This window comes from Mastomys coucha, unplaced genomic scaffold (genome assembly GCF_008632895.1).
Source record: "Mastomys coucha isolate ucsf_1 unplaced genomic scaffold, UCSF_Mcou_1 pScaffold20, whole genome shotgun sequence".
NCBI classification, from domain to species: domain Eukaryota; kingdom Metazoa; phylum Chordata; class Mammalia; order Rodentia; family Muridae; genus Mastomys; species Mastomys coucha.
In genome coordinates this window covers 37646679-37661137 of record NW_022196903.1, presented here as the reverse complement: position 1 = coordinate 37661137, position 14459 = coordinate 37646679, and the positions used below count along the sequence as shown (strand labels likewise).

Sequence of the window (14459 nt, the reverse complement as noted above, 5' to 3'; positions counted from 1 at the left end):
GTTGTTTCCAGTTTCTGGCTATTATAAATAAGGCTGCTATGAATATGGTGGAGCATGTGTCCTTATTATATGTCGGAGCATCTTCTGGGTATATAGCTTTATCTTGTTAAAGCCTTTAACAGCAGGAAAATGCTTCTCGATTATAGTAAGATGCCATCCTTTTCCTGATGTAGTGTTGTTATTTTAGTATGAAATGGCCCTCCTAGATGTATGCATTGAAGGTCTGAGGTTTTAGTTCATGGGAGCTATGATCTCACCAGTGGACTAATTGGTAGATGGATTCATAATTTGATGGCATTTTGGGGAGGCTGTAGAAACTAGAGCATGGACCACAGCCAATGGCAGAAGCACTGAGACATTCCCTTGAAGGGCAGATCTTGTTCCCTGCCCTGTTCTTTCTTTCTTTGTCTCTTTCTGTTTCCAGGCATCCATGAATTGAGCAAGCTTCACAAGCTCCCAGCTGGGATGTGCTGCCTCAGCACAGTCCCAAAACAATGGATCCAGCTGACCTGCACTGAAATGATCTTTCCTCTTTTAAATTATTTTCTTCAGGCATTTTGTCACAATGACAAAAAGACAGCTAACACAATTTATGTTGATTTTTATTTCTATTTTTATTAGATATTGTCTTTATTTACATTTCAAACATTATCCCCTTTCCTGGTTTCCCCTACGAAACCCCCCTATCCCACCCCCTGACCCCCATCAGCTCACTAACCCACCCACTTCTGCTTCTCTGTCCTGGCATTTCCCAACCCTGGGGTATAGAGGCTTCTCAGGACCAAGGGCCTCTCCTCCCATTGATGTCCAACAAGGCCATCCCCTGCTACATATGCAGCTGGAGCTGTGGATCCCTCCATGTGATTTTTATTTTTTACTTATTCTATCTTAATGTGTGTGTGTACATATATATGGAGGACAATATGAAGCCATGGTGTATATACAGGTATTATATACAAGTCGCATACTTAAGTAAAAAAATAAGTGGGTGTTTTCTTTACCTCACTTATCATTGCTCACAGTGAAGACATTACAATGTCCTCTTAGCAATTTTGAATACACAAAAGTATATATAATCATTATCATGGCGTGTGATAAACCACTAACACCAACTCCTCCTTTCCAAACTGAACTTTTACTTTTCAACTAATGAGGATTTGACTAAATAATTAAAGGACAGTTCAAAGCAACATTTGAAAGCACTAATATGCAAAAAATGCAAGTTGCCAAATAATCCAAGAAAGTTATAATTTCTGTTAATATAAAATCCATATATTTTAATATACTCATATTTACATATATCCATAAAATGTTTGAGTTTGAATTAAAAACATTAAAATATACATTTATTTTTAATTAATTTAATTCCAATATATTGGCAAATACTTTTAGAAATCAAAACTGACATTAGGTATTGTTTTATAATTTTAGAGAAAAAAATGAAAGTGAAACCCGTTTTTAATAACTTTAGGTAATCCTTGGCAGTTAGTAGGTCTCAGTCAAGTTTCTTATGCAAGCAAGAAATAAATTCCCCTTAACAAACAACTTTATGTATATGTCATTTTCTAATTAAAAATCAGTGAATATTACTACCATTTTAGTTTTAGACTCTGGGCTCCCATAATTTTATGCTGTGATACATACATTTGCCGATATGTTACTAACTAGCTATTTATTTGTTGACAATATTTCTGCTATAGGCAAGAAAGACTTAATTAAAGTCACGGGGCTTCAGGCAAATAGGCTTGGAGCTCAGTCCTAATGTTTCATTTTGCTTTGCTTTGAGTTCATGAGCAAGCTACTTGACCTCATCAAGTATCATTTGTGCTGACTTATGCGCAAAGCAATGACTGGAAGAGCAAAAAATGAGTGCATTTAGTTTTCCCTTTCTCCAGTATACAGTACCTCTTACTTAGTTCACACAAAATTTGGTGAATACCTGTTAAGTTCTCTGCAATGCTATTTAAACCGTCACAGAGATGACTGCTGTGAAAATAATTTTTCACATTGCTAGCTTTTATTACCTGCAAAAGACAAAGGAAAAAGCAACGTAACGTGAAGGTACTGGAATGTTTGTAGTTTTTGTTAATGTGACTCACAAAGTGTTTATCTACATGTGCCTTTCATCACTGTGCATCCAATTGTGGGAGTCATTACATACTCCTACTTTATGTTCTGTCTTTAAATAATTTAATGTTTTAAAAAGAATTTCATTATTGAGATTTTCAGTCACAATACAAGGTCCTAACTTTCCATAAGTACTTAATTATTTCCTTTTGTTGAATATGCAGAACTTTACAGTTTTGTATTTTTAGAGGGAATAAAAAGGACATTCTAGTCGTTGTTCCATGACACAATTAATATTTTTGAAATAATTTAGCACTCTCTAGCTATGCAAATACCACAACCTGTGGCATCAAATGTATTGAAATTAATATATCTAGGTATTTGGGAATCTGGTTATTAAAAAAACTAATATCAAATTAATATCAAGTTAATATCAATTAATATCAAAGACTTGACTTTCAAGTTGCTTTTTCTATCATAGGTCTCTCATCTCTTATGATGCAAATTCTCCTTACACAAATTCAGCACCACCACCCTGACCACAGGAACCCTCTCCCAGCCCCACTTAAACATTTATCTTAGAATTTCACTTTACCATACTTCTCCAGTTCCTGGGCACATCACCTAGGACCATCTCCATGTTAGTTACCGGATCACTTGTTAATGTCTGTAGCCTACACCTTGGACAATGCCTGTTTGATATCTATCCAGTTTACTGTTTCATTTTGATACCACCCTGGAGTCTTGATTGTTCTGCCAGTGAAAAATGAAAAGGCATGAAGAATATCTAGGGTGAAAGAAAGCAGCAGAAAAAAATCTCAAACAGCACACAGAATCATCTGGTAAAGGAAGACGTTTGGGGGTAAATATACACACACATACACTGAAAAACAGAAACCTCTGAAAAGCAGAGCAGGGAAACCCCTCCTTGTGTCTGGAGTTTGTTTAGGAGAAAAAAAATTTGAGAGATCTTCCTTCCCTAACTTAGGACTGGCACAGAAAAGTCACAATAGCAGATCAGCCCACAGCTTTTGAGGAACACATCCAGATCAGACCTCGAATTTGTTGGGCCAGTCCCTCAGAGAGGCCTTTACTGATGGGAGTAAAAACCCACAGGCCTTTGTTTTAAACTGATAAGATTTTTTGTCTCTGGTTAGGAGGGTGAGGAAGAAACCAGCCATCCTGGAATTTCAATCTCTTTATCACCTAGTCCTGGCTACTGTCCCATCTGTCTGCCTACCAGAGAAACTAAAACTCCTACTCTCTCAGTTTTAAGTACCCACTGTGTGAAAAAAAACTGAGGCCAACAAGTATTTGGAAAGTACATAAATTAATGAAAGCCATACGAGTGGTATGTAGGCAAAGCGATCACAGGAGAGAGGTTACCAGTTCTTGTAGTTCAGTTCAGGATAACGCAGCATCAGGCTTCAGGCAGAAAAAGAGCAAACCTGACCCCAGAACTCACACGACACTTGCTGTGCTTGTTTGAAAACAACATGATGAAATTGAGACAGTCAAATTGTCTGCTCTTTGTAACGATATGGAACGGAGGGAGACATGGTACGTGAGGCCCATCCTTTCTGCACTGTTCTACTGATTAAATGAGTTAACTAATTTTACATTTAGAAATATTTGATTTTTATTTAAAAGCGTGTTGGTTTTAAAGTTGAAATGACAGAATTATATAAAAATGGTTAAAATGGGCTCTTACTCTAATAGGATGATCTCAGGAGCTACTTTGACAGTTATGGGCTACATCCTGTTTCAATGTCTAGGGTTTTTGTTTTTTGGTTTTTTGTTTATTTTGGTTTTGGATTGGTTTGGTTTGATTTCTTTGGTTTTTTTAATATTTAATTATATTATTGGTTTACATCCCAGATGTTGCCCCCTTCCCGGTCCCCCCTCACAGAGTTCTTCCCTCAATCCTTTCACCTCTGAGAAGATGCCCTCCCCCCGATAATTCCCCCAACCCTAGGGCACTGCATCTCTACAGGATTAGGTGCATCCTCTCCCATTGAGACCAGACTAGGCAACCCTCTACTACATACGTGCCAAGGTGCTCAGACCAGCCCATGAATGCTCTTTGGGTAGTGGCTCAGTCTCTGGGAGCTCCCAGGGGTCCAAGATAGTTGAGACTGTTGGTCTTCCTATGGGGTTTCCATCCCCTTCAGTTTCTTCAGTCTTTCCCCTAACTCTAAAATTGGTGATCCCTTACTTCAGTCTAATGTTAGGCTGTAAGTATCTGCATCCATCTTAGTCACCTGCTGAGAGGACATGACTCTCAGAGGACAGCCATGCTAGGCTCCTGTCTGCAAGCACAACATAGCATCAGTAATAGTGTCAGGAATTGGTGCCAGCCCATGGGATGGATCCCAAGTTGGGATAACTGGTCCACCATTCCTTCAGTCTCTGCTCCATTTTTCTTCCTGTATTTCCCTTAGACAGGAACAATTCTGGGTCAAAAGTTCTGTAGGTGGGTTAATGTCCCCATCCCTCCACTGGGGACCCTGCCTGACTACTCGAGGTGGTTTCTTCAGGTTCCATATCCCCACTGTTGGGCATTTAAGCTAAGGTCATCCACATTGAATCCTGGGAGCCTCCCCCATTCCAAGTCCCTGGGACTTTCTAGAGGTTCCCTTACCATGCACCCTCCACCCTTTCACCCCCACAGCTGCATAGTTCCATTTATTCTCCTGGCCCTCTGGATTTCTCTCCTGTCTTCCCTCAAACACACAGCATACTTGATTCTGCCACCCTTTTCCCCTCCTCTTCCCTCCCCCTCCCCTCTCCCACCCAGGTCCCTCTCTCCCTCTGCCTTCCATGATTATTTTGCTCCCCCTTCTAAGTAGACTTTAAGCATCCTCATTTGGGCATTCTTTCTTGCTAACTTCTTAGGGTCTGTGGGAAGTATCATGAGTATTCCATACTTTTTGGGCTAATATCCACTTATCAGTGAGTACATGCCATGCATGTCTCAGCAACTACATGGTGACGCACAACCATTTATAATGGGATCTGATGCCCTCTTCTGGCTCGCAGGTGTACATACAGATAAGCAGTCATACATAAAATAAACAAATTCAATGTTTAATGATTTCTGGATTTTTGGCATTTTTAAGAAATTAACTCAGTCTCTTAGGGGTCTAATTTCTACATTCCATTAAGCCTTTCCAATACTATCTAATTACTGACTTACTATATAAGGTTAACATGATTCATTTAATCCATCTCCTATATAAATTTTTTTTTAATTCCTGAAATACAAAACCTTTTAAAATTTTATTTTTATGTTGACCACATCTCAGTAAAGGGTAGTAAATACTCCTATAATATTTAAGTAAGGATTTTTAACTTTCTTTTTACACTTAGAGAGTATTGTGTGGTGTTCATGCATGTGTGTACATGAGAGAGAGAGACAGGGGGAGTCAGATGTGATGGATGTGGATGTGGGTGGGTACACATGCCATGGTTAGAGGACTTCCAGGACTTGTTTGTTTCCTTCTATTGCATGGATCCCAGGTATTGAACTCAGATCACCAAGCCCAGTAAAAATCACATTTATCCTCTGAGCTATCTCACCAGTCCTAGGTGAAAATTTCTAAAAGTTATATAACTATATAAATAAGTAGAAACTTTTTTTTTTACTTGTAACTAGTTCATTTCTGAGCAAGCCTGTGGGGAGCCTTGCGTGATAGTTCTGTGGTCTTACATCTGAGGATCCACACCACAAGAGGCATAGCATAGTAGGCATTGCTCTATCAGGTTGTTGGGTTGTACAGCTCTGTTTATATGCTTTAATAATGTTTAAAATTTGAGACAGAATATTTACTTGGCTGACTAATCAAGAATTCCTGGAAAGATTTATTTGGATAGTGTGGATTTTAGGGTATATGAATACGATCATTAGTTCTCTCTTCAAATATATGGAAACCTCAAGTATAAGAAGCACATGTGTTTTGTCTCTTGCTAAGCAAGAGCAAATATAGAACAATGGATATGTGATTAATCGTGAGATGGTAAAAAAAAATCATTAGGTTAATAAGACATACATTATTAAATTCCAAAATAATATGGGCAAGAAACAAAAGATTGATACAAATTATGTCATTTTTCTTCACTCAGAGGGCTGTAATGAGTGGCTCATTACTGAATACATCTTCTTCATCTCTCTCATCTTCTTCCCAGGTGTTGGGAGGAGCTCGGGCGTGACCAGGAGCAGCTTCTGGATGGGATCTCTATGTTGGACATCAGGACCGGGGGTGTCCCCTCACAGTTGTTGGTGCATGGGCCCCTGGCCTTCCCTGTGGGGCTCGACAACTCCTTCCTTAGCTGCTTCCTAGCAGCTGCCCGCTATGGCCGTGGTCGTGTGGTGTTGGCTGCCCATGAGGCCATGCTCTGGGCTCCTAAGATGGAACCCTTTTTACTCAATGCTATACGTTGGTTGTCCAGAGACCAGAGAGATAATATTGGGGTGAACAAAAGTCTCAAGAATCTGAATTCCCTATTGTTGAAGCACGGCTTGAAATGCAGCCTGGAGTCCCATTTGACCAACGATATGTGTGTGTACTGCTGTGTAGCTTATAGTGACCAGGAGGCCAAGAAAATACAGGAGTTTGTAGCAGAGGGTGGAGGGTTGCTCATTGGTGGTCAGTCCTGGTGGTGGGCTTCCCAGAACCCAGGGAGCTCTGCTTTGGGTAGTTTCCCTGGGAATGTCATCCTCAATACTTTTGGCCTCAGCATTTTGCCTCAGACCCTCAGCCCGGGCTGTTTCCCTCTCCTTCATATAGATATTAGAAGCTACCACTTTCGAAGGGCTCTTTCTGAGTTCCAGGCTATGTTGAAACACAAGGATGGGAACTTGGAAAAGAGGTATTTGGGAAAATTCGGAGTAGATGGGGCAGGCTTTCTTCAGATTCCTGCACGGGGAGTTCCTGCTTATTTATCTGTGCACCGGATCCTGAGGAAAATGCTGCGACAGTCAGGCCTCCCAGCTGTGAGCAAGAATAATCCAGTGTCCAGTCACTCCTATGAGGCTGCACTACTCCAGCTAGCCACACAGCTGGCACATTCTGGGACTGATTGCTCCCAGATAGCCCATAACCTTGGCACTCAGACCTGCTCCTCCTCCAATCTCTGCTCCTCAGAACACCCCATTACTGTGGAGATCAATGGAACCAACCCAGGTATGGCGTGAGCAGAGAATGCTCATAGTATTCTTGGCCTGAGAGAAGGTGGATTTGGCTAACTTCTTTCCAGGTTCTGATCTTCAGGAAGGCTAGCTCCATACTTTATTAGATCTTTCCAAGAAGGTGGGGGCCAGGGTTGTGCTTAGTTAAGCCAGGGACGAGTAGGTCCAGGAAGTGTGAATGAATAACTTGGAAATTCGCAAAAGGAAAGCTGAATGTGTGGAAGGCTCCAAGTAGAGTCAGGCTATGTAAGAACACATAACAGAACTCAGCCTCCTCTATGACTTGTCAGGTGACAAGGATGTCTGGATGAGCACTGGGCTCTACCTCCTGGAGGGACAAAGCACAGAGATCTCTGTCTCTGAAGCTGCTGCCTCGGCTGGTCTGAAGGTAAGGCAAGTCATCCAGAACCGGCACCTTCCCAAGCACAACCCAAACTCTTCCACAACCACACACGTGTTCGTATATCTCCTACTGAGTCTTTCAAGCAGGAGCTCAGGGGGAAGGCTATTCTGCCCTCTTGTAGATGGAACAGCAGAAAGTTCAAGCTATTAGTTACCCAAGCTCTTTTCTAAGTCTAATTTCCATGTGTGACAATCTTATCTACTTAGATGGATAAGGAAGAGCAGTGTTCTTATATACGAGCACTCCACCAGTTTTCCTGGTAGCAGAGGCCTGAGTTTTACATCTTCACCTTCTTAGTTTTGAGCATCATTTCCTACTACAATTAGGATTTTTCCCCCTCTGAGTAGCCCTGGATCTCCTTGCACTTGTTCTCTAGATCAGACTAACCTCAAACTCTGCCTCCCAAGTGCTGAGATTAAAGGTGTGCGCAACCATCCTCAACTTATTAGGGGCTCTCTCTGATTGATCTACCTCAATCAGACAAAGGGGAAAAGGTAACCCCATGACTCTAGAAAGAGCAAGTAGGGTTGAGAGGAGAGAATGAGTTCTCCGCCTCCTGGCCTGATGCTGTAGCATCTGGATGGACGTGTATCTGTTCACAAAGAGTAGAGTGGGATTCCATGCCTCTCTTAAAACATCAGAGCCACCCACTGTTTAAGTCTCATGTCAAAAGATCAGGAGTCTGCCTGGTAATGAGACTCCACGAGTCCCTTATCAGTTATGCCTGGTGATCAGCCCACTTACTCATATCAAATGGAAATCCATTGTTGGACTGTTTTATATCCCTAAAAAATTAATTAAACTTCTGGGAAGTCCAGAAGCCATTGTAGTGCTATAGCCTTATAGATTGTATGCATCCTTCACAGAAGGGAGAAGTTAGGGTTTCATATAAAATCACCACCCTCTACAAGCACCTAACAAAGTCCTGCATGCTTCTTGAGTGTTGTACTTCCCTTCATGTGATAAAATTGTCCAGGTGCAGATTGGATGTCACACTGATGACCTTAGCCAGGCCATACAACTGTTTCGAGCCCCTGTGGTAACTTACCAGTGCTGTATGAACAAAACCCAACGGTCAGTCTCCTGCCTCTGGGGTGGTCTCCTGTACATCATTGTGCCCAAAGGCTGTCAACTTGGCCCCGTATCTGTTACCATCACAAAGGCAGTGCCTGCCCCATACTACAAGCTAGGTGAGTATACACTGGGCACTGAGAAAAGATTGAGCTATCAGTGTCTCGGTGACTGTGGGGTTGTTGGTAGTAAGGATCAGTAGAGAGAATAAAAACAGAGCTAGTCAACATGGGTCTGCAGGCAGGAGGTGGATCACCCTGTGTCTATGGAGACTTTGGGTACAACAGAGGGGTCGAATGACTTGTCCTTCACCCGCAGCCTATGGACTTGCATGACTGCAGGTTATATCAATACTTTCTTCTGTAATTCCTCTCTCTGTCTATCTCTGTCTATCTGTCTTCCTAACCCTCTCCTCATGGAAAATCCCCCCCTCTGTGTGAGTGTTTCTTTGTGTGTATCTATCTCTCTGTCTTTGTGTCTCTCTCCATCTCTCTGTCTGTCTGTCTCTTTGTCTCGGTGTGTATTTTTCTTTGTGTGTCTGTCTCTGTCTCTATCTCTGTATCTCTGTCTCTGTCTCTCTCTGTTTCTCTCTGTCTCTTTGTCTCTCTGTCTCTTTGTCTCTCTGTCTCTTTGTCTCTCTGTCTCTGTCTGTCTCTGTCTCTGTCTCTCTGTCTCTCTGTCTCTCTGTCTCTCTCTCTCTCTCTCTCTTCAAACAGAAATGGGTGGCAGGCTCCATGCTTTGTATTTCTAGGCAAGACATCACTGGAGGAGTGGAAGAACTGCATCCAGAAGAACCTGGGCCCCTGGGGAGAGCTGGCCACAGACAATGTCATCCTGACGGTGCCAACTGCAAACCTTAAGACTCTGGAAGATCCAGAGCCTCTGCTCCAACTCTGGGATGAGATTATGCAGGCTGTGGCCAGGCTAGCAGCCCAGCCCTTCCCTTTCAAAAGACCTGAGAGAATTGTCACTGATGTGCAGATATCAGCAGGTGCGTGCTCCAGGGGAGTGCTCCTAGTGAGCAAAATTCATTTTGTTATTACTTTATTGTACTTTCCAAGAGTTGAAAATCATAATCATGTTATTAATGTACAAGGGGGGTGCATAAAATCATGGACCATGATGGAAATGACAGATGTTTACAAATAAAAGGCAAATCACTGACATCTTCCATGATGCAGTTACCTAAGACAGTAATCATGACCAGAAACTCGGTGCTGGGTGGTCACCAGTGTCTGTGAAGATCTTTTCAAAAAGAATATTCAAAATGGATTACAGTCTTCAGGTAGAAGTCAGGATTGAAAAATGAAAAGGAAGAGTGAATAAAGATGTCTGTGGTAGGTACTGGTACCAAGTCCTTCACCAAGAAGATACATAAATGTAGGAAACCATTCAGTCCTGATTCTCATATAATGAAGATAAATTCTTACCTACAAAACTATCTCTATGTATGCGAATCTGGTTAGCAATGCCAATTTGGGGAAAAATGAGATTACTCTATTTTCTCTCGTCCAGACATGAACAGGCACAGAAAGCCTAAATAACACTGCATCAAATTCCAAGGAGGACAGTTATGTAAGGGATTTTTCTCACTCTTTAGGGTCAGAGTGAGGACAAGGCCAAGGCTCAGTTGGGAGAATTTGGAAAAGAGTCAATTACTAGAGGAAAACCATGTGCTTTCCAACAGCTCAGATATCTGGAATCACTGGATATAGACAGCATTGTAGGAGCACAATAGTGGAAGGGATGGAGGGAGAAAGTTGAAGCAGACCCCGTTCTCATGCTGCATCTCTTTCCCCAGGCTGGATGCATTCAGGATACCCCATCATGTGCCATGTGGAGTCCGTGCAGGAGCTAGTCAGTCTGGCGGACATAAGAAGTAAGGGCCTGTGGGGACCCATTCATGAGCTGGGCCACAATCAGCAGTGCCGTGGTTGGGAGTTCCCCCCACATACCACCGAGGCGACCTGCAATCTCTGGTCAGTCTACATTCATGAGACAGTCCTGGGGATTCCCAGGGCCCAGGCCCACCCTCAACTGAAACCTGAAGAAAGAGAAAAGAGGATTAAAGAACACCTTCAGAAGGGAGCACCCCTGCATAACTGGAATGTCTGGACAGCACTGGAGACATATCTGCAGGTACAAAGCACAGACTCAGGGAGATGGTGATGGCAGACTCTTTGGTCATGTAGTAGCCTGCCTCCCTAGAGTTCTCCAACTCCTATATGAGTCCCACAAATCTGAGACCACCACTACCACCACTGCTGAGTGTGCATCACTAGTGGTACTTCTTAGATTATATACTTGTATAATCCAAGTGACACCTATCCCACTCCCCGACCCATGATTTTTGGAAAATACATGAAAATGGAAAGTATTCTGAGAAATTACATACCATGTTTATCTGTGCTATCCTGAACTTTGACGTAGAGGGAAGGCTCTGTATCAGATATCACTGAGTCTGTCACCAGTCTTGTTCTCACTTGCCATTGATTTGTTATCCTCATCTTTATGGGATGAGTGACTATTAACAGCCTCTTATAATGGCAGGGATATACTGGACAACTGTATTCCTATTTTAGGAAGTAAATCTACTAGCAAGCTTCTTAGGCTTTGACCACTCCACTAGAGGCAGAAGCACTGTTTGAATAAATAGTGACCAACCAATAGAACAATGGTGTCACAAGATTAGTTCCTTTCCTGTGGAAAATCATTTCTCTCTGCCCCCTCTCAACAATGTGCTTTCAATTTACATGTCAAGTCATCAAAGCTTCTGACCATGGAAGATCTGGTGCACTGTCTACTGCAACCCTATGCAGAGGGTCTATAAAGCTCACTTGTCACAGGGGCTCATAAGTCATAAAGAATTTAACCACCATGTCCAAAAGCAAAACCCTCTTAAATGATAGATCTAGAACTGAGAATCAGGAGTTACCAGCAAGCCCTGGCTTCTTAGATGGCAACACTCTAATTTTCCCCTTAACTGATTTTGAAAAGTGAATAAGATATGTCAACTCAGTCAGGCTGGAGAAAGCACTTATGGTCTGGATAATACATTCTTTTAAAGTAAAGCTAATAATAGTAACTATAATTTATTAACACTTAACTAGATTGAGGGATAAAGTTTGATGGCCAAGCGCAATTAGGATCTAGTGAGATAGCATTTATATGGAGACAGGGGACCAGGTGTGGGGCAAACTGGGTTTGAAGCTGATGATAGGAAGTAGTCACTTATAGTCAGATACACCTATGACAGCAAGCAGGGACAGCAGTCACTTTGGCAAATTCAATACCACATTCTTCCCTTTCCTTCTCTTTCCAGCTCCAGGAGGCCTTTGGGTGGGAGCCATTCATCAACCTCTTTGCTGAGTACCAAACCATTTATCACATTCCTGAAGACAATGAGTGCAAGATGAACATATGGCTGAAGTTGTTCTCTGAAAAAGTGCAGAAGAACCTGGTTCCTTTTTTTGAAGCCTGGGGCTGGCCTATCCAGAAGGATGTGGCTGAAGACCTGTCCTACTATCCTTCCTGGCAGGATCACCCCCTGAGGATGTACATGGGGAGGGAGTAGTAGGGACCCTGGAGCCTGCTGGGGTTGGGGGAAGGGCTTTGGGTTTGGGTGAAATGGGTGGGATAAGACATGACAACAGTACTAACTTTACTGTGTTCTGGCTTGAGACACTCACTGCCTTAACTATTTTTCTCCACTGTTTGTTTGGCTTTAAAACATATTTTGGGTTGTTTTAAATATCATTCCATGCTTTCTTGTGAAAGCTACTTGTGATAATGACCCTAGTGAATGTCTCACATCCCATCAGCACATCCCAAACTCAGGGATCATTTCCTCAGATACCACCAGTATCCCCTAGCAGATAACCAGCACATGAAAAGCACTAAGAAAATACTTGTTATATGAAAGGTCACTAAAGTCTCTTGACACAGAAGGAACAGTTAAGTGTGTTGTCCTAAGAGTTGTGTACAGTGTTTTCTCTCAGTTACATGGGTAATCTTTCATCAGTTAGTATCTCCTTATCATACAGGAGAAAATGCCATGGCTATTAAACAACTTCTATAGTCAAGACTGAGAAGAGAAGGTGTCAGATTTCACAGATGTCTATAACAGTCACAGACTGTAGATCTTATCTTCAACAGATTGATAACGTTAACAAAAATTTGCTCAAGAGATAGAAGTTTAATGACCTTGACTTGCTTTCCTATGTTCATTATTGAATTTTGACTAAATACTAATTGAATGTTTTCATCAACTAATCTTCCCTTTACTTCAAGATTCATCTGTCTTGAGAGGAAACCAGCCTTGGAAAAGTATTTAAACCAAGGAATTTCATTTCTCAATCTGATGGTATTCTTAATCATAATGGGAGGGAGAGGTGAGCAGGGAGCTAATTAATGCTGGAATTAATGGGTTATTTAAGACACCAAACCAAATCCTAACCTTGTACATACCACCTCTCTGTAGGATCTGGAGCCCAGTGATGGTATCTTCTCATTCCTGCAGAGAGACCCTGGCTCTACCTCTTGTCTTTGTGCCCTTGGTTGATTATCTGTGGCTGCAATACCCACAGATTATGCTTGCATACATTAAAAACAGACTTTTTTTCCTGCTCACAATTTTATAGTTCTATGTTTAGAAATCTTATTTAGGAAAAAATATTAAATAATAGTAAGCTCAGAAGTCCCACCCCTTGTTAGAGATCTATTGGCAGTTTATGGCTGCTGGAAGGGAGTCAGCTTTCTTCAGCTATGTGGTCCCTGGGAGGCTACCTATGCGGGCGATACGCCCACACACACATAGGCAACACTATGGACTTTAAAATGAGCACATGAATTTAGGAGGGAATTGACATGTGGGAATAGGGGATGAAAGAGAAGGACATGGGAAATGGTTTTGATCAAAGCACCTTAGTATATACATGTATGGAATTCTCAACTAATAAAAATGAAAATGCTAGATATAAATCCTACTTTTCTTGTGATTTCTCTTAAACTAAACACTTTGGCTTGGTCACTCCCTGTACAGGGCACTAGTTTGCTTTGGCTAGTTCCCTTTCACGAGCTCCCTTCTTATTTTAAGTCAAAGCCTCATCAGTTCTCCTTTGTTGTCAACATAAAGAGTCAAGTTGGTTTGGAAGGGTTTGATTCACTCATAGCGGAAGAGAGCACAGGATCCCAGCTTGGCACATCTGATCTGTACTTTCTAACCTCGACTACTTCTTGTAATGGAAGATGACTTAGGTCAAGGTGTTTAAGTGTAAGTCATAGACTTTTAATGGATAGACTGGAAGTAGTCATTACCTTTGGTATTAGGAAAAAAAGCTTGATCATATTGCCCAAAACCCTAATCATTATAGTTGGACCAGGAGACAGTTGAGAGATAGTTATTCATTTTTTTGTTGTTGTTTAGAAATTTCATAACATACTCATATTTCACACTTTGAAATTTCATAATGTAAGCATATTACTCATGGCTATGAAAATAATTTTTAATGATTTATTTATTTTATTTTTATGTTCATTAGTGTTTTGCCAGTATGTATATCTATGTGAAGGTGTCAAATCGCTTGGAGCTGGCCTACAGACACTGTGACCTGCCATGCAGTTACTGGGAATTGAAAACAGGTCCTCTGGAAAAGCAGCTAGTGCTATCAATAGTTGAGCCATCTCTCTAGCACATAGAAATATTTTTTTTAAAATGTAATTGAAGTAATC

At 41.6% G+C, this 14459-nt stretch overlaps 1 protein-coding gene across 1 annotated transcript in view; it reads left to right on the top strand.

Annotated features, from left to right (window-relative positions):
- The window catches only part of LOC116098817 (TRPM8 channel-associated factor 2), a 21281-nt gene extending 7571 nt beyond the window's left edge, over positions 1-13710 (top strand). Inside the window, exons 3-8 of the mRNA XM_031381696.1 lie at positions 6253-7250; positions 7546-7643; positions 8635-8848; positions 9481-9720; positions 10531-10868; positions 12052-13710. Of these exons, the coding sequence (XP_031237556.1) occupies positions 6253-7250; positions 7546-7643; positions 8635-8848; positions 9481-9720; positions 10531-10868; positions 12052-12303 (2140 nt within the window). The 3' untranslated portion in view covers positions 12304-13710. The remainder of the gene's footprint in view (positions 1-6252; positions 7251-7545; positions 7644-8634; positions 8849-9480; positions 9721-10530; positions 10869-12051) is intronic.
- The last annotated feature ends 749 nt before the right edge of the window (positions 13711-14459 follow it).